We start from the raw sequence: 24,668 nt of genomic DNA on the forward strand, positions 1-24,668 counted from the left end.
TTTGAACGAAGATATTACAGCCAATTTATTCTAGTCTGGAATAAAGATAGTTTCTGTTAATTTATTAGTGTTAATGTTGAAACTTTATTCATTCTGGTATTAAGCAGGATATAAATGTTTGATAGTTTCAAGAATCGTAGAGATTCGCGAAAGACGAAGGTATTTAAAAAAAGATAATTTTTCTTGAAATTTATCGTAGTCTTAAAAACGATGTATATGGAGATTTCGTACAATATGAATATGAATAATTATCGATGTTTGATAATAAATGGATTATCACGATCTAATATAATAAATTTAGAATTATTTGTATGTATAGTATTGGATGAAATTATTTTAACATCGAAAAAAATGTTTGAACTTTCTATCCGCTTTCTTTTTCCTCTAAATAAATCATAAATAAAACACATCGTTCCAAAATAACTTAAGCCATTAAGTACCAACGTTGCGTTAATGCAACATTTCATTTGCAATTTTTGTTTCCATCAATTTACGTTATAGAACTCTGTTTTTTTAAAACATTGCAGTTATAAAAGAGAATTCTAAGATTCTGTTAATTCTTTCTTTTTCTTTTTCGTTACCATTCCTGTCATGTAGATGTATCTAGATATTACGATGATATTAACATGGACAATATTAAAACAAAATTTGCGTACGCGGCAATTTTATCTATGACAGCTTTCAAGAACTATGATATATAAAACAGTTCAATTTCAGTTTGGCTCAATCGAGCCAAATTTCCATCACGTAGGTCGAAAGCAGCTGAATTTACGTGAACCTCGCAAAGGTTGAGTGGACGAACCTGTTGCCTGTGCGAGCAACCAGAAAATAGGAAAACACTCGTTAAATAAAAAAGTATTGCTATGCGCCTGATAGAGTGGGCGTCTGATGGAAGAACGAAAAGTTAAAAAAGGATATCCTATATTTGAATTTCCTAACGTCATGGACGCTTGGAGGAAAATCAAAATTCCTTGGAACGCGAGATGCAAACGAGAATCTTCCTTCTTTCTTAGTTTTAGAAAATCTTGCACAAGAGTCCTCCATTCTGTCGCGAATGATTTTAGACAATTGAAATTCCTTGGAATACAAGTTGCAAAGTCATCTCTTTTGCGCTAAATTAACTTTTCTTCGACGGTAACAAGCAATTCGAACTGGTCGTCGAATAATTACCAAACCATAAAATAGCATAAAAATGCACAGAACTGCAGCATTTCTTGAAACGCAATTTCAAATTCACAAGAAAAGGTCATTTCATTCTTAGAAAAGTAGAGAAATCGCAAAATACGACTATACGGAAGGGTAAATTCACAGATTAGGTTACGTTCACGTGCAAAACTTTGGCTTTTAACGATCCTAAGTTCACGAACTTCTCCATTTCAGCCGTCATGCGTACATGGTTGAAACATCAGCATTTAATATTCATTTAAAACATCATTAAAATCCTGCATAACCGTAATAAAGAAAGAACAAACAGAAAGATAAAATCGGATTATTCCGGCGTATTTTGCCACACTCTCTTACTTCGAAGATTCCAAAATGTATTTTAACAAAATGCCTATTCTTAATTCTCCTCTTGCATATAGATAGTTCTATTAAAATTCCATATAAAACAACAATTTCCAAAAGCGTGTTTAACCACAAGGAAAAGAAGAAGAGATAAAATAAGTACGATAAATAAAAAAACAAAATAAAAGAAACGAAATAGAAGCGAATTATTCATACGCGTTTTACCACGCCGAATATCGCAGACAACTCACGACAACAAAAAATACTACGTTTCACCATAAATCAACCATCTCACAAAACTTTTTAAATTCGTTTGACCAGAGAAACCTATTCTCCACCCTTTCTCCGTCCAAATTTATTTATTCACTTGAAACGACATTTCCAAAGTTCTGCTTAACAGAGCAACAAAGAACAACGAGACAATAAATTAAATATAAGAAATAAAATAGAACCGAGTTGTTCGCACGTATTTTATCAAACCGACTTCGAAGGCAGCTCGCGACGAAGAGAATTGAATGCCGATCGCGAGAAGCGCGCGTATGCGCACACGGTGTGTGCGAAAAAGACGACTATACCAGGATCAGGGTTGGACAGAGAGAGATGGAGATCGAGAAGAGCAGAGGGGTAGTCGACACGCGCGGCCCACGGCACACAGGCGGCTTACACGCGTATAAAGGGTGGCGTCGCGATGCCCTGATCGGCATATCTCGTGTAGACAGCAAACTCGCGGCGCTCGGCATCGTATACTCAACCTCGAACACCTTATCTACGATTGTGAACCACGTGAAACGGAAACGGAGCTACAGTTTCGACTCCCAAGGGAACATCCACCTCGATACATCGTCTACTTCGCTTCTATAGCAACAGGTGAGCTGATCGTTTCTTCGATATCGCGGCTACCGGTGTATTTTTCTTACTATTTTTCTATTTCGTTCGGTGGAAAGATTGTTTGGAGAATTCCTACGACGTATCAGCTGTGAATAGTTATAGCGGTTGAACTTTGTAAGAAAACATTGGTGTTGGGATTTCTTTTTGAAAATAACTCGTACGAGCTACGAACAGGAATATAAATATACAGGTTTGATTTTGTGACAGAAAATCGATAGGATTCTTTATGAATCGATATAATTAATAGGAATCGAAGTTTACGAGACAAGTTGGTGTTATTTCCTGAGAATTCATATAAGCTGTGCGTTAGTATATAATTGTAGGAGTTGAATTTTTCGAGAAAAAGGTGAGAAGATTGAAAAAGTTCATTCATATAAATATAGTGTTCGAATTTTATGGGAGAGAATTGGAGAGATTGGCGATGGGGATGGCTTTGGCTATGATGCGATGAGACAATTTTAAAAAATTAGAATTTCGTCCTATGGGTTTGGGTTGAAAATCTAAATACAAATGTGCATATAACGCAATATGACAATTGAGAAATAGGAAGTATAGTTTCTATTAATAGTATTTTATTTCACCCGTAAGATGATTTTGAAGTTGTATATTAAATTTTGCTTCTTAACGCTTGATAATGACTATTTGAAGATTTATAGGGGGTGTAGTGAGGTGATTAGGTGGAAAACTGTGATAAGTGATACAATTTTCGTGTGAAGATCTTGATACAATGATATTTAAGGTATTCGATGCTTTCGATCTACCTTTCGAAAAATAGAAATTGTCAATTCTGAAACGTTTAGAATTTTGTTTTTAGATTTAGGGATGATTTGACAAAAATTACGAACTGTAGTTTCTATTGGTTTGGTTTGTATTTTAGTGTCGTATTTGAAATACATTTCAAACACAGAATGCAATTTTTAGATTTCTAGGATAGAATTTCGTTTCGTACATCCGAAGGAAAATGTGAGCTTTGTGAAAAATAATTACCGAGAAATAGAGATCAAGTACAGATCCAACGATGTCAATGTTAAGATAATATTTAACACGACGTGGAAAAAGTCCTTTGTGAAACGATTTAGACGAACAAAAAGGAAAAAACCACAAAAAGGAAGAATATTTCCCGCTACGAATAGAAATAACGCGAATGTAAAGGAATAGAAGGAAATTTGAATCTTCGTCCAGTTTCATCGATCAAATTTTCGTGAAACGTGACGTTCTATTTATCTTCGAATCTATAAGTTTGTTGCGCCAAAAATCGACGAATTCTCTCTTGAAAAAACTCGAGCGTAATTGGATTCCATGGGATGGATACTTCCATACCGTTCCACACAATTAGGATCCCCATGTAATAAAGCGAGCGCGATGTTATAAAAGGGATATTCCTTGCTTAACGCGACGTTGTTCCAGCCGAATACTAACGTTGAGATATTGGACCTGTCTAACGCAATTGCAATTGAAGCGTCCTTACAACGTTTTTGAGACGTCCATTCAATTTGGTTAATGCAGACGCCTACTCCGCGAACGAAATCTCTTGAGAAATTTGACGATTCGTAATTTGCAAGACTACGGCGCAAAGCGGAAACTCTAATCGTTTTAAACGCAGTACAGCGCAAGAAGTGAAAGTCTCTCCCTTTTGATATTTGTAATTTCGTGTGGCATTCGCTAGAATTATCTTACTATGCCAATAGCGTGGCGAATTTATAGAAAATTTATAGAGAATTGTTCAAGAACCATCAGATTTCCAATCTCTGGATAACTCGAGATATTTTATTCGAAAATTTTTGAAATTTACTACTGAAATTGTTGGTGATTTTATTTATTTACGATAGAGTAGAGCGAAGGCTTAAAGTGAAATATTGAAAATTGGAAAGCGGAATATTATAAAAATTGAAAGTCGAGATGATCGAAGTTTGAACGAATGATTTAGATTAGATTTAGTTGATTTAGATTAAATTTAGATTCTACATTTTATACGATAAATGCCATTCGTGGTTTGTATCGCGAAGGACATAGATGGATACGGAAATTTAAAATACCTAGCTGTTAGTCACATCTGACTTCACAAATTAAGGGGTGAAGACCGTAACATCAATCAGCCAGAGGCAGAAAAGGAGAGAAGAGGCGATTTTTTATTCATGAGACCAACAAAACGCTCACCTGTTGCTCGAAAGAGGAAACTATGTTTTAAGCACGTTCTTGAAATACTAATGAAAGCAGCGTTAGGCAGGAATTCGATAGATTGTTTATAACATTAAATTCAACTTTTCGATAATTCCTCAGTGTATTAAATTTTAATTTCTATAATGTTTACGATATTTCATTTCCCTCTTTGAACGTTCATACTTTCTTATTGAGCGAATTTTTCGTAAAATTAATTAAATTCAAATATCTAATCATCTCTTAATATATTAAGTTATAGTTCTCGATATAATTAGCGATTAAACTTTGATGGTCTCCTAAAGAAACGCGAACGAGTTTATAACGCTGACATTAAAGATATTAAATTATATCGTATCGCTATATTTTCGCTCTCTTAATCGTCACATATCTTGGAAGCAGCGTGTAGATAAAAGTCGAGTCAATTTTTACTATCCGCACCATTGGGAAAAAAGTCGTTGGAAGAAGAAAAGAAACACGAAGGAAAGTAGACAGAGAAATTAGAACTGTGGAAAAAGTTAGAAAAGATGAGGACGGAGTGCTGGAATGAGAAGCAGTGCCCGACTCGAAATGTCTCCGGTCATAGTAAACGTGACAGACAGTCCGGAAGAATTCTAAAAGTACAGTTGTAAAAAGAGACGACAGAAAAGTTTTGCGAGAACGTACCCATCGGTGACAAATCGCATGGTACAAAAGTAACGTTAGCAGTTTGCTCTTTTCGACGAAGAAATCAAAATGACAACTCGTTGTGCTTTTTATGAAAGAAACGAGTACACTCGGCGAAAACAATTAACCACTGTTTCAAAAAAAAAAAAATTATAAATTGTAATTTTAATCTTTCTTTTCTTTTCTCGTGAGATTGACGGCAACTGGTTCTTTTTCTCATCGCTTGTAACTGAATCAATTATAGCTGTATGAAGTATAGATGGTTTGATTTAACGTAGGATACTTCAAAAAAGATTATTCTTTTAATGGAAAACCTTATTATTCCGTGTGCCAAGATTCGTCAAATTACTAAATTACGATGGGGCGCGAAACTTCTGCGAAGGAATTTCTTATTAACACTAGCACTTGAAGAATTTCAATCTCCGTAGAATCCTTTCTTCAATTTACATGCGTATTCTAATAAGTATCGCATTTTCGGCCATCTAATAATTTCATTTTTGTTACTAGCTTCATAATCAGCGGATTACTTTTTATCGGACATGATCATTTTCTGGGACAGGAGTAATTAACGCGTTTTGTTTAAAATTCCACGTATAGTAAAGCAATACTAAATTACGGAGAAATAATAAGTTTACATGATCATAAATAGAATTTACCTACGAAGACATTCAAATGAAATTTTGTTATTTTAGTTGTGTCGCATTACATTCCATACAAATTATATATGTACCTTTTTCTTGTTGATTTCTTAATTTTGACATCACTTGTTGTATAAGAAGTTAATTGTCAGATTCGGAGGTATAAGTCTCCTAAATTAGATGATAAATTTATGAACTTTCGTAAACAGTCAAGGATACATCTAATATTACGACAATCGATATTTTCTCAATGTTCAATGGATTGTAAAAACACGTATTTAATTATTTATGATGCGATAACTATTGCTTACGAAGTTATTAAGATTTATTAAAATCATCGTACACATTGTAACAGTTGGGGTGAAATGTCAAATGTTACTTTTCTATCTGAATAACAAAACACTTTTTTTTCCTAAAAGATATTTCAATCGTCGCTTGAAAATGATTCCTCATTTATTATTTATCGCCAGGGCATTTTCCCGTGTTTGCGTGTTTGCCACGCGAAAACATTGTCTTCAAACATAGCGAACGTTTCTCTACCCCGTATAAAAACAGTTGACCGATCGTTGGGCAGATTGTTCGTCAACTCGAAAACGTTGGTGCTCGCGTTCGTAATTATTTCGCTATTCTTTTGCATCACGCAGATAGAATTCGTTATTTCTAAACTATTTTTAGATGTATTGCAAATATTTATACTTAAAAGAATATATGTATTTTCATTTTATTAATGGTTTATTAATGGAACACGACATCTCTTTGACCTGTCAGTCACGATAAAAGGTAAAAAGAGTTTCAAAATTTTTAATTATGCGAGGAATGATCGATTTGTTTGCGACGTGTCTACGAACAAAAATTTCTCATAGCCCACTTTGTGTTTGTATAACGGATGGCTGACTTGGATAATAAATTTTCGCTATAGCGACAGGCTGTGGAGGCGTCAAGAACGATGCATAATAAAATTGTATGATCCACGATGCACGAATGTTAACTAATGATCGATGCAGCCGCAAAAGACAAACGACGATACAACAAAAAAGTATCTCTTCTTTCGTGACACCCGTTAGTAACGTGTAACGACGTTAAATTCGAGCTTTGTGCCAATGTGAACAAGCATTGATGAGAGTTTGAATAAAAACGTAATAAGAAACAAGATCACCCTACTTTTTTCCAGCCAATGCCGAAGTAACTTGATTAATTGCTCAGGGAAAATAGCGAGTTTAAAAATGAGTTATTCGTTAATGAGAAGAGTCATGGACTACTGTTGATTATTCTAATTACATAAACAATCGCTTGATCTTGCTTCAATTAGTTGCGACAAATGTAAATAAAATTAGCATTCGTTGTCCTGATGGATATGCTATAAAAATAAATATTTTCACGAATGTAAATAAAGAAATGGTATTTAAATATTTAGATTTGTTTTATCTTTTCAATAATGGAAACAATACTCATTTTTACGATTTTTTCATATTGTGTATAGATATTTTGTATATGTTCGCATATTTATTTGTATATTTAGTTACATAAACATGTAGTCTGCCAATGGAGAATCACGTGCGTTAAGAACAGCAAGAGCACGTGTAGAATTTTGACAAAAAATACAGATTTTTTAAATCTTTTTTAAAAGAATAAATTAAAAAAAAAAGTAAAAAAGATACGAATGTCGTTGGGTGTACCTTTCGAAATCAGAGACGAAGAGTTTTTCTTTTAAAACATTATTTGAATAACGAGGATAACGTATATAATGTATTTTCACAAACGTATATAGATAAATAACAATCGTTTAGCTTTTATAATCACAGTACGATTAAATACGAGATTTGTATCGTTCGAATAATTACTACTGAATATACACACCGTATATGGGATTATTCTCGTATACGAAAAAGGAAAACCATTTTATTTCGATGCAATTGAAATATAAATTACCACAGGAATCGGACAAAAGAGGCACATACATTTTTTTGGAACCGTTATCGCACTTCTCGTTCTTCTCGTTTTTCATTCTTAATTACTGTATTCTCGTAGTTGTTACTATGAAATATATCTACTTATTTAATTGATTATTTATTCAAATTAATTAAATCATTTGCACAAATAAATTGATAAGTGACAATTGACCATCGGCATTCCTAAACTGCAATGATATATATAATTATTATTCTTGTACATGAGGTGTCAGAAATAATGAAATTGCTTTAAAATTTTTACGGAGAATTAGATAATTTCCCCGAAACCATCGGGTAGGTTTTTTAAATAAGTTCACAGCGTAATACTTATGGACCTACTAATACTAATACTAATAATATATGGAGGAAGAATTTCATGTTGAAAAGTTAAAGCTTGTGATTAAAAGAATTACCTAACGAATATTGTAGAATTGGAAACTATGATTTCGTTCGAATAACTATTCGAACCGTCGGAAAGTTTTACGGTGATATGTTTTTAACCGCGTTGGGTCATCGAAAGCTGTTAAATTGATTCGGAAATGTCACACGAACGCGTCGCTTCGATTCGAACAATTTTACTGAAAACATACCACTCCTGTTACTAATTAGAAATATATATATATATATGTCATTAAAAATCTACGTATAAATAAATAAAAAATAAATAACGATAAAAACATAGCGTAATATTACATAAGCAAAAATAGTAGATAATTTATTATTCAAAAAATAAAGGAAGGTAGTCAAGAAAATTCTCTCACAGTCAGCGGCAACATTTTTATTATTCCTCCGTTATTTCCAGACACTTATGTTCCCATAAATGGTCCAATTAATATGCACAGGATCTTTCTTTAGTAAATATCCTCTGACAATAAATCGTTACTCCCATCAAACTTTTTAGCTCTAAGTCAATTCGATACGCCCGAAGGATGTACCTCTATTTAAAAAAATGAAACAAAATGAACGAATACATAAATTTCTAAGAATAGACTTCTAAACGTAAAATTTTTACACAAACTCTTTAGGTCTCAAAATACCTTACTATATAGATCTTGAAAATTTCACAAGATCGTTATTTAGAATGTCACTCAAACTTTCACCGTAATTCGTGTTTCAAACAGAATTTAAAACAAAAGGATCGGAAATTCATTAGCAGCGTTCAGCACAAGTATCGACTAACTCTTTGACTAAAGTAAGATTTTTTAATTATCTCGACGACAAGACTAAAACTTCGAGTTCCTCGTAATATCTTCTTTATTATTTACGGGCGTCACTGGTTCAATAAAATTGATATCGAAACTTTCGTTCCATGGAAGCAATCGCCTCTTCTTTCGAGGCCACGGAATAATCGAATGTTCCAATCGGACGCGAAGTTTTCGTGCTGTCCGAGTTGTTAAGATTCTAAGAGAATATTGGTCGAAACTTTGATCGCACGTGATAGAAGTATACAGTGAATGCCTTTTGACTCGCTACAAATTGTGTTACAGATCTAGAAAACGGATTTATTTCGTGATCCTGGCGCGAATCTTATACAAGTCCGTGCAAATTGTTACGATCGATCTGTTGTGGTGTGCGGAGAGTTTATGATACGATCGAAAAACGTTAGAGCGACGGAGAGTTTACCAGAGTCCGATTCTTTCCTTTTATTATTTTCTTCCAGATAATTTACAATTTTTTTGTGAGAACATTCGATGAATTCGGAAATATTGGAACATTTAAGTAGTATAAGTCAACGATCTCAGCTAGTACAGGTCAACGTTAGTACAGGAACGCGTTTGTAGGTTTTGCAATTGTTTAAAAATGTTCTAAACCGTAAGAATATTTACTCGTTTGCTTTTTATTTTCTTCTATCAATAATTTAAATAGTTTTGGAGAATTTTCTACGAGTCGTAATTTATTTAATATTTTTTATTGACTTCGTAAATTACTACGCTGGTATTAAGCAAGATAACACTTTTCTAAATGTAATTACGTGAACTGTCAACGATAAAGAAACATATTCGAAATATTTATATTCCAAGTATCGCATGCATTGATTATTTATAAATATTTATATACTATATCTATCTGTCTATGGTATCAATTACGTATATTTTAACTATTTTGTTCCTATTAAATATGTTTACAAATTTTTAGAAATCAAACATTTTACAAGTGTCTAATTTGTATGTGCAGGATCGCTTTCATCAAAATAATACAATCACGAAGATAAGTTTTCTTTCATCGCGACAATACAACGCTTCAACAAATATTGACGACCGCACATAAACACTTATTACAAACGCTTATTATTATCATAAAATGATCGTAAACCAGAGAATAACAGAACATAAAATAGATCGTGTACAATATAAAATGATCGTATATCGGAAAAACACGTAAAATACTTTATGTCTATGCGTCGATCAATATCAATTGCTACTTGCTACTTCAATTTAGAATTTCTTTATCTCCTAATTTCTGTTATGACATCTTCGTAATACGATCGTTTTCGCGCGTTTCCATGAACATTGTGTCCCAAACGACGAGAAAACGAGAGCAGTGGGTGGAGTAGAAAGGAAAAGCACGGATCAGGCGAGGTTATTAAAACAGCGTTATTAGCGAATCTTTTGTAGCTTACAAGCAACGTGCAGAGCACAGTTATTGCTTATCTCGCGCGTATGAAATCTGAAAGTGGGCTAATCAGCCTGCCACGACGAACCACTAGCTCACGACAACTTTTCAGTTTACTACCAGTCGTTTAATAACAATTCTCTGTTTGGTGCTGCGTGGCTTTCTGCTTTAATATGTGTCGCTCTTTGATAACCTATGTAAATTGCTCTGTTCTCGCGATCGCTTAAGTAGCAAGGATTGCTGTTCATTTCGCGATGAATAATTCGCAGATTTTGAGAATTTACTCGGTGATTTGTCAGTCTAGCCATCTTTCTCTAGATTTTAGTTCAACGCTGTGAACTGATTTTATTACAAATAGAAATGATTAATCGCAACTCGAATCGATTTAGCGATATTTTGTCAATTTATGTATTTTTCAGGTGGCAGATTATAAAATTCAATTGATTATTTTGGAATAAGCAATCGTTATATTTCTCGCGTTGATTTAATCGACGAAACAGAATATTTACAATGATATGTAATAAATTTTTTTAATTATACCTCGTTCTACCGATCATTTCGGAAGAGATAATTCCTGGCTTCTGTTTGTATTTATTCAGCGATCTTTTAGTTCTTTAGAATAGATTAAGTAGAATTGGCTTCGTAACACTGGCTAACTTCCGTAGCTCCGATCCTTGACCCATACTACTTAAACCTTGAGGTATTAGGATTGAGAAAGATTAAATAGAATTTGTTTCATGACATTGAGCAACTTCACTAGCGGCGATCGTTGACCTATATTACTTAAATCTTCCAATATTATCCAATATTATCCCCAACTTTTAAAATTTTGAATTCTCTACGTCCCAAAAAATTTAAATTTAAATGTGTTTAAATTTATCATATTCAAAATTGTACAAAAATTGTTCCTCAGTTTTCCTTTTTCTCTCGTCCAGTAAATCGTATTATCGCATAGGATTACCAGCAATTTATTAATATTCCACGTTCTTATGGCTGATCTCTCTCTATAAATGTACGTTAAACGGAAAGCTTGACCCAATTCAATGACACGATTTATGACCACAAACACGGCTATCTAACAGTTTCGAATGCGAAACCACACTTTACCGCCTCGTCTTGTGTTCGAACTGTGCTACAACTTGGAAATTCTCTGCCATAATGTAGCGGTCCCTTGTATTGTATTTCAATCAGACGCATCAAGAAAGGAAACTAGCGAAAGGCGAAACTACTCGTAGTTTCCCCTTTTTGCAACTTTGACGAAACTTTCAATAGTAATTTCCTTTAAAATAGTATAATCTGGAACTTGGATGAAACTCTGGTTATTAGAAGCGTCCCTCTAATTATTATAATATTTACCTTGTACGTTTCCAAATATTAATACTTATAGAATCTTTGTACTATCTAAATAAAACATTAGAAAAATTATATCAACGATAGGATGTAACTGTTTCGTACTATTGTCCTAAATTTTAGCATTTGTCAAAGTTTCACATGAAATTACATTTTGTAAAAACTATATCGGTGATGATGATGTTATCACTGGAAGTTTTCCGCAATTGCCAACATTACAGAACGCAAAATTTAATGTAAGAAATTTGTTTCCCATTCTCTCAAATATTAATAATACCGTAAAATACAAATAAAAGATTAAAAATTGCTGTATCGAATACAACAATCTGTCTCTTCGACAACAACGATAAAGAACTTTAGATTCAGATACCAGGCATAAATTCGTATTTAGAAAATACAAGATTCTTTTTAGTCGATGCTTAATATCGAAATTTTCAATGTCAAATCGTCCCAATGATTGTCGATTTTCGTCCAAAAACCATGAAATCGCCCCAAGTACGAAGAAGTTTGCCGAAACCTATTTATTTCTAGAAATGAATTAAAATGGTAATTCGTCTCTATAAATTTTAAACATTACAGTATCCCATCGCCGAGATAAAATTGGAAATCTGACATTTCGCCTCGAAGAAAGTAAAAGAACAAAAGTGCGGAAAGAAGCGATATTTGGTCCGTTAACAAGATCGCTATCACTTTCATCGACAACGTCGTCATTGATAATGATCCACCGCTCGTGAAATTCGCCTTTCGATGCAACGTGACATTACGATTTTTATGATTGCTCAGCTTCACGGTTTCATCGTCGTATCGTTCTTTTCCGTATTTCTACTTTCTCTACGTTACTTTCATGACGTGCTTCGCGTAAAATTTACTGACCGTGTCTCGATATCTACGTCAACTTGTTCCAGCTGTCCGTCTTTATTCTTTCTCGTTATCGTGCTGTACAGTGTGCTACATATACAGTGACTCGTGCAATTATGATCAAATAGTTGGAACAATCAAATTTACAAAGAGACACGATGATCGTCTGCCTTTTCTCTCTTCGATGCGCAAGTTGCATCGCATCGATTCCATCAAAATAACGTAGGTGACCTAACTATAGCATTTTTGTTTCTGCGTGCTTCGGCGAAGAATTTAGAAATTAAAAATTCAAACGATTCGACAAAGATACGAGAAACAAGAGATTCAAACAATTTACGAAGTGGAATTTCCAATCGAAAGTTCGAGGAATCGGAAATGTTGTTATAGAAAATTAAAGAAACGGAGATTGTTACGTTGTTTTGGAATTAGTTCGTGGAATTTAGTCGTCTCTGCTGTACCGGAAGCTAGTGCGATGTCGTAAAGGGCAGTGGAATATGGAAGACACGTTAACAAGGTTTAATTTCACGACATGGGGCGCGTTTCCTCTCTCTCTCGAGGGAGAAATATCGAGAAGCGAGGATAATCTCGTTTCCGGGACGAAGTAGCATGTATACGCATGTACCTGTTCACAAGTCTATCGACGAGATCGATGATAATCGCAACAATAACGCGTCTCAAGCTTTTCCTACTCGAGTTCTCGTATATTGTTCATGGACTAGCTACTCCTTCCGTTTATGTAGAAAGATCGTAAAAATTGCTTTTAAAGATTCAGTGGAACAAGAAAATTCTTAAAGGATCTAGCGATAGGTAAAAACGTTAATGGGATCAAGTAGGGTATATTAGGAAAATGTTGATGAAGGAATAAAAACGAAGATGCAGTTTTTATATTGTGATATAATTATATTATAGTGATTTCATCTAAACGAAATGAAATTATATTTCTCCGTAAATGAAACGATAGTTCCTAAATAATAATGACGTTATACGTATCTTCGAAACAGAAAAAGAACCACTACTCGACCATCAAAAAAGACCTACCCTATCACGTCTTGAATTCCCTCAGGAAAGTCCGTTCATTTGGTCAACGAGACCAATTTCATTAAATCGGATGAAGAGGGCGAAGGTAAGTGGGTGTCTATCAACAAGGGTCTATCGGAGGCAACTTAAAATTTCATTAACGAATCGTCGATGGGTTTGCAACGGAGCACGCGTTAATCGCATTTCCGGTTACCAAGTATATCATAGGGGGTGGCTTCCTGTCGCGAACTAAAAAGCGATCCTGCGTCCAGTCTTCCACTGTGCTTTTCCAAAGCATCCGGTTAAACTACGATTGGTGTAATACAGATGAGATCGCTAATGAATAAGCGACGAAGTAAAAAAGAGAACAAAGTAAAGTAAACGAAAGTAAATAAAACAATTATTAATCTCGTAAGTTCCATCTCCGTAATATCACGTTCGATATATTACGTAAAGCGCTTCTTTATCACGCGTTCTCCTGAAAACAGATTTTTCGTAACAGGGCAATGATCAGAGTTACGTTTCTCTTACGTAAGGAAGTTGTATCCGAGAAAGAACTACGTATGCAGAAATTTCTATAAAAAAGCACTATGCGTGAAATATAATAATTTTCTATGAAAAAGAACAGAAGAATATCGCGAAATTATTAAAAATTCGATTGAAATTAAGTTGTTATAACTGAACTGAATTAAAAGCTAGCAAAATAAAAGACGCGAAAATCGCAAGCATCGAACAGCTAACACCGTCATTATCAGAAATAGTTCAAAGAAAGGTATTTTGGATTTAAACGAAACCTTATATTTAATTCTTTTGATTTTTATAGAGACCAAATATTTCTCATTTACTAAAAGTTCGAGTCAACAGTGAATCACTAGAACACAACCACAAATTCGTAACAAAGTTCTGAAAAAGTATGTTAACTATATGGAAATGGTCAATGACCAATAATAGCAACATGTGGCGGAAACGATTAAAATTACAACTTGGCAGCGTGACGTCTCAAACCTCTGACACAGATGTCAATCAGAAACTCACGAATTTGCCAATGGTTTTCGAAACATAGTCGAATCACTGCCGTTTCAGCCCTGCCAACTGTCGTCCATCGGAAACTTTCCCAAGTGACGATTGAATTAAGCTCGTCGTCCAGTCAGACCAGTCAGACACATTCCGTATGACTCCTGCGCTATCGATCCAGCGATGCGTACTTGTTTGCATATGTCTGCATACGTTGATGATGGTCCATTTCATTCGACCAACACGTACGACCGGTATATAGTTGAACACTTACGTTGCACTGTCCGATATTTAATTGCCGGGGAAACGCGGAAATTGGTCCGGAAACGTCACACGACAGCACTCGAGAGAACTTTGGCAATTCGTTTTTGAAATTGACACGATTTCAACCGTCGCGATTTTCTTACGTATCCAGTCGGTGTTTTCATTTCAGTATATTCATTTTTGATTTTTGTTCGTAATTCAAAGAAGCATCTATCGTATTTCGCGGCGATTGGAGCGATGCTTGTACTTTTATTTCTAATTCCTTCAAGGAACATTTTGTCGTCGTTCTTTTTTTGATAAAAAGTTGGAATTTTTGTGATCGACTTTGGCACGATCTTGTTAAGCATATACGGTGTCTGTAAAAAGTACTTGTACGCCATTGTATCTATTATAGTATTTACTTTATTATAGTACTAATTAATTAGCTACAAGTATATCGAATTCCGTATCATTTAGCAGTACGTGAATGTACGTTGCTCTGTATAATGGAAAGCAGTTAGAAGTCTCTTTAGAAGAGAGATTACTATACTAACGATAAGTTACTACGTTATTAGGAGAGAAACCTGTCACGACGAATAACTGTATTATAGCAAGAAGTCGTTTATTTTGTCATACATTATTAGAATAGTTAATTTCAGAATAAGAGACGCAGTAATGAAAAATAAATACCAGTTCGATTTTATGAAAGAAAAAATACGTTCAGAATTACGTACACGAGCCTTTAATGACACAGTCCAATATCTTTTTTCTTCTCTTTCAGACGTAATCGTACCTTTCGATAATTTAATAACGAGAGGAAACTTCTGAACTTTATTTTAAAATGTTTAAAGAAACTCTAATGCCACGGAGTATATAATTACCAAATTTTTTTTAAAGATTAAGACAGTGGCTGTAAAATTGCACTTCTATCACTTTGGAGATTACCACCTAACGACGTCGTAGCTCGTGAACTTAAAACTTGTGAGTAAGCGAGATTTACGAAAGCCTTTTAGGAGTTTCTTCGCGGATTAAAGAAACGCCATAGTAGGAAGGGAAATAATTTTTCAGCAAAGATCATCGGTACAGGTTTCCTCGGGAAGAAACTCCAAAGTATCCAGACACTCGCTTATTTTTGGCATTTTGTGTATTTCGAAATTACGAATAAATCAAACTGCATAATGCGAAGATTTATATTTTTGGATACGACTAGAGAATCGGTACTTAAATAGAGATTCGTTTTACCTATTAAAAGTAATTATTAAAAAAGTTAAAAACATTAAGAATTACGTAAAACAGAAATACTTATCGCTGCACACAGTGTCCAAAGAGAATAGTCAGAACGCGAGAAATATTGTTCGCCTCTAAAGGAGCATTAATGGAAACGCAAATACCTGTCGTAACACAAAACATTGCTTACGGAAAGACTATTAAAAATAGGAAAAAATGAACACATAGCAGATCTCTCAAAGTACACGCAGCAAACACGTGGAACAGGCTGATTCAAAGCAGCTGGATAATCGATACGAAGCACGATACAAGACACGTGATCGATGTCCCCAAACGAATCAGATAAATCACATCTCGGCATACCCATCTTCCCGTTTCCTTTCACGCCCTCTTTTCAACGTTTTTGCCAGTCCAGTAACCCGAAACTCATCACATTCGCGTGGAAAAGCCATAGAAAAGAACTTTGATGAATCGAGACGGAATGATTATTCAAAGCAATTTGCAATTTTATGGGAACTTTCTATTCCTCTTCGTTTTTCTCGCTTCTCTTCCTCTTTACTCTCTCTCTCTCTTTTTTTTTTTTTTTACGTGCTAATGCATCTTCATCCAGCGAAGATCGAAAAGGCAGATTTACGCCGGCGAATTAACTCGGCGGGACGAAAGTCCGGCGAATTGATATTTCTCGTGCAATAAAAATACGAGCGTCGCTGTAATTAAAAACTAAATTCATTGGTTGAGAGAGAGTCGAGGCACCTGTTGCGATGCAATTTTATAGGGTTTCTCGTTTATCAGAGTTTACTCTCGAATTTCTATGAAACTACGTTGATTATACGTACCAAGTTTTCCAGAGAGTTGTATTTCTATTAATTTGTGGAAATTCTGTTCGCGAATATCGAAGTATCGAAGAATTCGGTCTTCGAATTTCTATTAAATCGAGGAAATCGTTGAAAAATTTCTTTGCCGAAATTGTTGGCAAAGTTTCCTTACGTAAATTACGAAGATCTTACCAATTAACTGTACTAATCAAAATAAATGTACCAAATCAAGCGTGTGAATGCTATTTAAATATTAATCGTAGTTATTAATACTTTATCAGGAAAAAACGAAAATCAACGAAAAATACCTTCTCACTACGTATTTATCCTGGGATTTTTCAAAAATAAAATTACCAATTTTATGACAGAATTCCAAGGCAGTGCACGACAATCTTAACAATATTGTAGAATATTGAATCGCGCCTCTTCAATACGAGAGATGCCACTATCGAGCTTAAGCGAATTGGAACTCAGTTAATCCGATAATCATTAGGAATTCGTGGTCGCATTTAGGATGAGCGATTACACGTGTTGTTGTACGATACTGAAACCGCGTATCATTGGTTATCTGTTCAATATTCGATACAGAAGTCCACTGGATATCGGTATCTCTTGGTCATACTTGATTACGACTAATGAAAATGATCAAACGTCAAGAATTTTCACAACAACGATGATTCTATTAAATAAATATAAATTTCTTGATCATCGTTCATCTTTATTTTGACGTTTCGTGGAATGAAAATAAAGAATATTTTATTCTTTTATTTATCATGAAGAATATAAGAATACAACTGCAAATATAACATCATGGTCCATTTCTTTTTCATCGTCATTATTGAAAAAAGCGAATATCTATAGCAAAGACTAAGTCGTTATTTCGACTAAAAACTTTTCTCTAAAACGCAACTGCAACACCGTTGATTCTCATAATTTCGGATCACATTCTCCAATTTTATGGTCACGTAGCAAAATTTGAGAACCTTTCCTGTAAAGAATAGCTTTCTCCGTATTAAGAGAGACGTATCTTTAGTGAAATTTGTCGTTGTTTCGCGCAAAACAATTTTTCTCGAAGAAAGGGTTATTAACACCTCTGTACGTTAGAGCCAGTCGATTCGTGAGATTAGTTCTGAAAATATCGATTCGTACGCCGAGAAGCAAGATTTCTCGCGAAGCTCGTGAAAATTTCAGTGGTACCTACCTAACATTTACCAGGACGTTTCATTTCTGTGAGATACCCGTGGAAATTAAATCGGCCTCGATTTAAAGTGGCAATTCCGAGTGAAACGAAAGGCCAACACCGGGAAACTAGGATACGCGTTCCCGGAGCTCATCTCGTTCAATTTACAGGATTTACAATCGTTCGTGGCTCTCGAAAGAATCGTTGGTAGCGTCGGATTTTTCGGCTGAATCGTGGATCGTAAACCGTGATCGTTTTACCATTTCTCGCGTGTTTGTTGTAAAAAGAGAAAGAGAAAGAGAAAGAGAGGAAGACGAAACGGTCGACGTGAAAAACTGTTTTAGTATCTGCTAGCCTGTATCAATTACCCGGTTAAAATTTGATCAATCGTTAAAATATAATAGAAATTTATTGGAACTTCAGTCGTGTCTTTGGTTCTTAAAAGAACCAAGACAGTTCGGATTTTTTTAGTAGTAAAAATTTAAAAATGTTACTTTGTCAAATTTTAATACTACGAAAGGCACGATTCTTTGGAAATTAAGTAAGTTGAAAATACTTAAAAAATGTATTATTTTATAGATTTTACTTGACGCGGGATTCTGAAATATACGTAGAAGAATAGATCTTTGAAAGTAAAGTATTTTCAAAGTACGTGATACGTGGAGTGGAATAAATATGGTGGAAGCGAAGAACGTAAAGAAATTCGCAAAGGAATATAAATGGAAATGGACTGACAGTGGTCAGAAACGCGAAACGAATATACTGGAAACTATTGTACTGTATAAATATTACGAACCAGTATAGCGCGAAAATATTTGAACTTTCTATTTCTTTAAAAAATACATCTTCTCGTGGAAAGTTAATATACCAATCTATGTAGAAAACAATTTATCCGAGGAATCTTTTTAAAAATTCCCGAATTTCTATAACTTACTGCTTCCGAGCAAAAAAACTTTGAAAGTTTAATTTAAAACAGATACAATAATTCTTCTGCTAGGTATAACAATACATTGGGAAATATATAATTGATTAAATAAATAATGACAACGACGATATCGAATATCTATGAGATCACTTAACTTTTCCGCGGTGAACTCGCTAAGAGTTTCGGTTTTGCATTTTCGATGTAAATCCGCGTTGTGATTATGACGAAAAATTTTCGGATAAAATCGGGTCGGCAACGAAATTTCGGCAACTGGATTCGGACTACGAAGGTGGAAATTCTCAACAGATTAGATACACGGGAAAGCAATTTTCGAGGCAATGTGTCGTGTCACTTGCTATTCATGATTTGTGAATTTTGAAACCCAATTCGAAATTAGGAAACAGATTGCTTTCATTCCGATAAAATATCTCCTGATTCGAATGGTTTTCGATGAAACGATATTTGGGCAACAAATATTCCTATAGTTGGTTGCATACTTTTAAAAAATACATCCTACAGCTTTCGATAAAAAATTCAATCAAGCGAGATTAAATATAAAATAATAAATTGTTGATTAAACTCTATATTTATACATTATATTGTAGAAATCACGGAACAATGATCTTTATGGATTTATTTACTGTGATTTAAATGCGATATAACTAAGACAACTAAATCGATAATTCACAACTCACGAACTAACAGTTGGCAACTCGTAACAACTCGGCAATTAACGATTAACCAACTCGCAACTCGCTCTCAACTCGACTCGACTCAACTGACGACTCGCAACTTACAGCTCACAGCTCACAATTGATTAACCCGCGACTAATCGCAGCTTCCTCGCTACTGCAACTAGTCGCAACTCAGTCGTAAATACGGTTTTGGTATTCCTAGTACTCACATGTGTTCCACAGACGTGGATGACAAGTACACCTTTTGTAATTAACCAATGTCGTAAAGGGCCACGGGTATATGTCCCATAGGAATTTCCCATCTGCTTCGGCCCGTCATCGCTTCTATTGTTTTCTACCTGTAGTTCACCGGTCTTCTCCTTTTCTCCAGGATTCTTCCCCGATACTGCAATATTTAACCGCATTTCTATCTTTTTCAGGACAGAGTTAAACGGAAAGAGAACTTTACAATGAAGATTAGGACAGGTTTGTTAACGTCGAGCATAGCTTTTCTTTATTTGATCGGGATCGTGGAAAGACCAGTTTTGGCGATGGAAGAAGCACCGCCTTATTCCACGAACCTTCATGATTATAATGCTATGTTGAATTCTATGGAATTTGACGACTCCGTGCCTGACAAAAGAGCTTATACTTACGTTTCCGAATATAAGAGGCTACCAGTGTACAACTTTGGTATTGGGAAACGTTGGATAGACACAAGCGATAACAAGGTAGGAACATACCTAAGAAGAAGATTCTTTTACATATTACGAAACAATATATTTTTCTAATCAAACTTTCCCATGTTAGAAGCTTCCTTTCGAAAAGAAAAATATTATAAACGTGCGCAAATTGTACAATAGCCCTTTTTCTCTCGATATAGCCAACCCACCCATTCTTCTAAGATGCGATTCTACGAAATAATTAAATTCAATAATTGCAGAGAGGACGCGACTACTCGTTCGGTCTTGGTAAACGCAGGCAATACAGCTTCGGTCTAGGGAAACGAAACGATAACTCGGACTACCCTGTCAGATTAAACATGGACTATCTCCCCGTGGATAATCTCGCTTATCATTCGCAAGAGAATTTGGACGATCTTTTGGAGGCGAAACGTAGCAGGCCCTATAGTTTTGGATTGGGTAAGAGGGCGGCTCATCCGAACAACGGACAGCCGATAGGACCGAAGAGACCGAACGATTTGATGAGCCAGAGATATCACTTTGGCCTTGGCAAGAGGCTGCCCGAAGACGAGGAGAATTCGTCGCAATAGGACTCTTCGCGAAGGATGTCTTGCTCGACGATCCATTTGAATGGTGTCGCCGACGTTTATGGCAATGTAGCTCTAATTCGATGTCGCAGAGTTTTATTGTCAGACGAAGTATATCGATAACGCAACAATAAAGACGCGTTTGAAAGTTTCAACGTCTCTTACATCTTGTTCAGGCTTTGCGTTTCATTTTTATCATCTACCTATCGAATTCTCTTTCTTTACGTCTGATAATATCGGTGGTGGTTTTTAATTTGATCGATGTTATATGAGTAAAAGTAACCGCAGAGCTGGGTGGATCGTTCCATCGTTTGGACGACGGTTGAATCGAATGGAAAAGCGGCGTGTCAAAGTTGGGCAAATGTTATTTGAAACGGAAATAAAGGAGCGTAACTTGAGGCGATGCGTCGATTTTAATTAATTGTTTTCGTTCGAACTTTATTTTCGCGAGAATGAATTTTACCTTATGCCGAGATAATACTTTTTTATTTCAATCAACGCTTTGGAATGTACCAAGGAACGATTTAAATACTGTCTCTGCGTACATTTAAATTATACCTTTGCATGCATATACAAATAACAAATCCAGACTATTTCACGAAATAAACGTCATCTTGCTTTCCTCGTTTCAAGTCCTCCTTTTGATTGTATACTTGAATAATAAACGTGTACGAGGAAGTTCGTGTCTTCGGTACAATTTGCCTAATAGAATCAGAAATCATGCGAAAAATTACTCTAGAAAATATTTACTCGAACAAATATGGAACAAGGTATGATCAAATAATTCGGAGAAGAATCATATTCATCTTTGAATACGTCGAAGCGCAATTATTTAAGAATAATTACAAAATTGATCTAAAAAGGAAAACATGTTATTTAAACGATCGATTTTCAGATATTTTATTTAAACAATACCTAAGATGTCGATGTGGTGATTATTTTTGTATGGCGATGTTTGGCTCGGCTTGGTGGTTAAGGCGTTTGTACGAATAAAATATGTTTGAAACGATCGAATTACGAGTGTTTTGAGATTTATACACATGGATTTGAAAATGCTTTATTAGAAGGTTCATATCGTGTACATAGATTCGTTCAATAAATAATATCGAAAATGCTGAGTAGCGGAGAATCGTTATTAAATAATTTCTATCGTAATAAGTAACGTTCATATAATATATTACGTAATAAATGTAAATTTCAATAACAACGACATAAACTATGTCACATTAAAAAATAATGTTTGGTGAATAATTTATCTTTGACGATTTCAAATAACAAATGAACAGTTCTTGTGACAATTTTCCAAAATAAAGCATTTTTAGACCTACGAATGTATCGTGTATTCCTTACTTTATTTATATAAATAAATTTTATTCGTTGCACGAAGAGGAAATTCTATAAATTAACAGCAATGTCCTGGAGCTTGTTAACGTTGTTTCAAATAAACTGGTATTTTATCTAGGTTGACAAGTTATTGCGAGATGGAACGCTGAAATGGTTTGTCGTTTCGCTTTCAAATCGAATTTACCCAGCTCTGTATCCCTTTTTTTCATATCCATTTGCGACTATGAATTTAAATAAAGCTATCGTTCATACCGAAATATACAGAATCATCGATCCACTGCAATTGCATACATTCGCTGTACTTTAAAAATCCCTATGAATGTTACCGTTTTACGTAAGATCTCGATTGTCATCAGAATAAAAGATACTAGATACTTGTAGTTAAGTATTATTTTTACAGAATTAAGAATATTCTAGACGAACCTTGTTTAAACTTTTGTCCAGATGTTTATCCAATAAATGTTCTTCAAAAGGAAAAAAGAAAAAAAAAGAGAAAAGTGATGATGCCTTAAAAATCCTTGACAAACCTTATCGAGGATAAACAAAGGACTTTGAACGTCGAAAAACGCGAATGCTTCCAGAATCATTCGAGATAGACTTCGTGTCGGCTTTGATATCGCGGCTGTGCTCGCAATTAGTCTTCTTGCGTATTTCAAAGTTAGCAGCGATCGAATTTCAATCGCCTATGAAAAGCAAAAAAAAGATAGTTATTCTTATAAAATTCAATTAAAGGATAAGAATATTACATCGAAGATCTCTGGTAATAGAAAATACGAGAAGTTGCTTTTAGACAGCAAGTAATATGAAAATTAGAAAATTAACAAACACGAAAGTAATACGTTTTCCTTTTGCAATGTCCGATTGTTACAAGACACCGTAATATTATATTAAGATTCGAAGTTTAAAAATAGAAAAATTGACCGTTCCTAATGACACAAAGTATAGAAATGTGTTCGCGAATGGGTTTCTACATCGTCGTTGTAAAAAGATCGTCGGAACTGAAATTATCACGATAAATAGGCCGAGTCTGCAGCAGCTGCTAAATCTCTACGCACGCCCCCTTTCAACTCCGATTATTCGCTTCAGTTTCCGATCGTTTAACTCGACGATCGTTCGTCCCTATTCGCCTAAACTCTAATCGAACCGTTTTAATAAAAATCGTTTCTCTCTCGACTCGTACGAAGCTTCAAATATTGAAATTGAAAAGTAAAATCTTCGATTAATTAAAAGAACTTTTAACGCTACTCGTGATAAATCAGTGTCGTTAAAAGAATAACAAATTTCAGAAATCTATAAGATTTTAATTTATAGGAAACCGTTGCTCGATATCATGAAATGTGGAGTTTCTTACGAAGCTTGGACATTTCTTCAATCTTTGTTAATTATAAAAGTAGTTCTCGGTGTCGAGAAACATTGGCTTCCAAATTTAGAATGGGAAACGGCTGAAAATTGGATTGGGAAACGGATACCTGAATTAGACAGTTACGTGACATTTCCCTTGGATATGAGACACGCAGTGGGAATTGGAAAATCGATCGATTTAAGGCTGTCTGGAATCGATTTACCTAGATCTGGATCTTTGGTCTTGCCCAGAAATGGAAAATTACAGGTAGGAATTAAGAAACACGTGTGAATCAATAATTACATAAATAACTGACTAAAGACGTATGATATTTCAATTAATCGATGATTGGCTTCGTAATATGAATATTACTAATTGTTAGATACGTACTATAAATTCAGTTCATAGGTCACCGGATTATATATTATAAATAGTAACAAATTAACGCGACGGTACATTCACAGGTGAAATTGACATTTGTTAAGCTTCATTTTCCAATCTTTTGATATTATTATTTTGATAATAATTAATAATTACTATTCTAGTAATTGATATTTTGACAACATAATATTATTCTAGATGCGAATATAGATAATTGTTTTTATATTCGACAGGTGGTAGATTTGTAATAATGGTAAATTAAAGTACCAAGTTTAAAATGAAATTGATCTTACTAATTGTAAGTAGAATTTTTCCATTCCTCGTTAATTCCCCCACTAAACACTAAACACTATACACTAAACACTAAACACTATACACTATACACTATACACTATACACTATACACTATACACTATACACTATACACTGAACACTATACACTAAACACTATACACTAAACACTAAACACTGAACACTAAACACTGAACACTAAACACTATACACTAAACACTAAACACTGAACACTAAACACAATACACTATACACTACACACTATACACTATGCACTAAACACTAAACACTAAACACTATACACTAAACACTAAACACTA

General features: G+C 34.5%; 2 protein-coding genes across 3 annotated transcripts in view; both read left to right on the plus strand.

Annotated features, from left to right (window-relative positions):
- Nucleotides 1-2,182: 2,182 nt before the first annotated feature.
- LOC100747211 (allatostatins) lies at nucleotides 2,183-22,004 on the plus strand. The gene is made up of 3 exons (XM_003489910.4): nucleotides 2,183-2,373; nucleotides 20,161-20,451; nucleotides 20,664-22,004. Exons 2-3 carry the CDS (start codon nucleotides 20,191-20,193, stop codon nucleotides 20,991-20,993), a joined length of 591 nt encoding a protein of 196 aa, XP_003489958.1. The 5' UTR covers nucleotides 2,183-2,373; nucleotides 20,161-20,190; the 3' UTR covers nucleotides 20,994-22,004.
- Nucleotides 22,005-23,407: 1,403 nt separating this feature from the next.
- LOC100742184 (protein amnionless-like) overlaps nucleotides 23,408-24,668 on the plus strand; it is a 10,122-nt gene continuing 8,861 nt past the window's right edge. Inside the window, exons 1-2 of one of the 2 annotated variants that reach the window (XM_033320981.1) lie at nucleotides 23,409-23,540; nucleotides 23,646-23,943. In XM_033320981.1, the coding sequence (XP_033176872.1) occupies nucleotides 23,665-23,943 (279 nt within the window). In that variant the 5' untranslated portion in view covers nucleotides 23,409-23,540; nucleotides 23,646-23,664. Of the gene's footprint in view, nucleotides 23,944-24,668 lie in introns of both variants that reach the window. The other variant, XM_012386291.3, reaches the window with a different exon arrangement.

This window comes from Bombus impatiens, unplaced genomic scaffold, assembly GCF_000188095.3.
Source record: "Bombus impatiens unplaced genomic scaffold, BIMP_2.2 scf_0382, whole genome shotgun sequence".
Lineage (NCBI taxonomy): Eukaryota > Metazoa > Arthropoda > Insecta > Hymenoptera > Apidae > Bombus > Bombus impatiens.

Coding starts and splice junctions, on each gene's coding strand:
- LOC100747211 (XM_003489910.4), top strand. CDS start 20,191: ATGAAGATTAGGACAGGTTTGTTAACGTCGAGCATAGCTTTTCTTTAT. Junction 20,452..20,663: donor TAGACACAAGCGATAACAAG/GTAGGAACATAC, acceptor CAATAATTGCAG/AGAGGACGCGACTACTCGTT.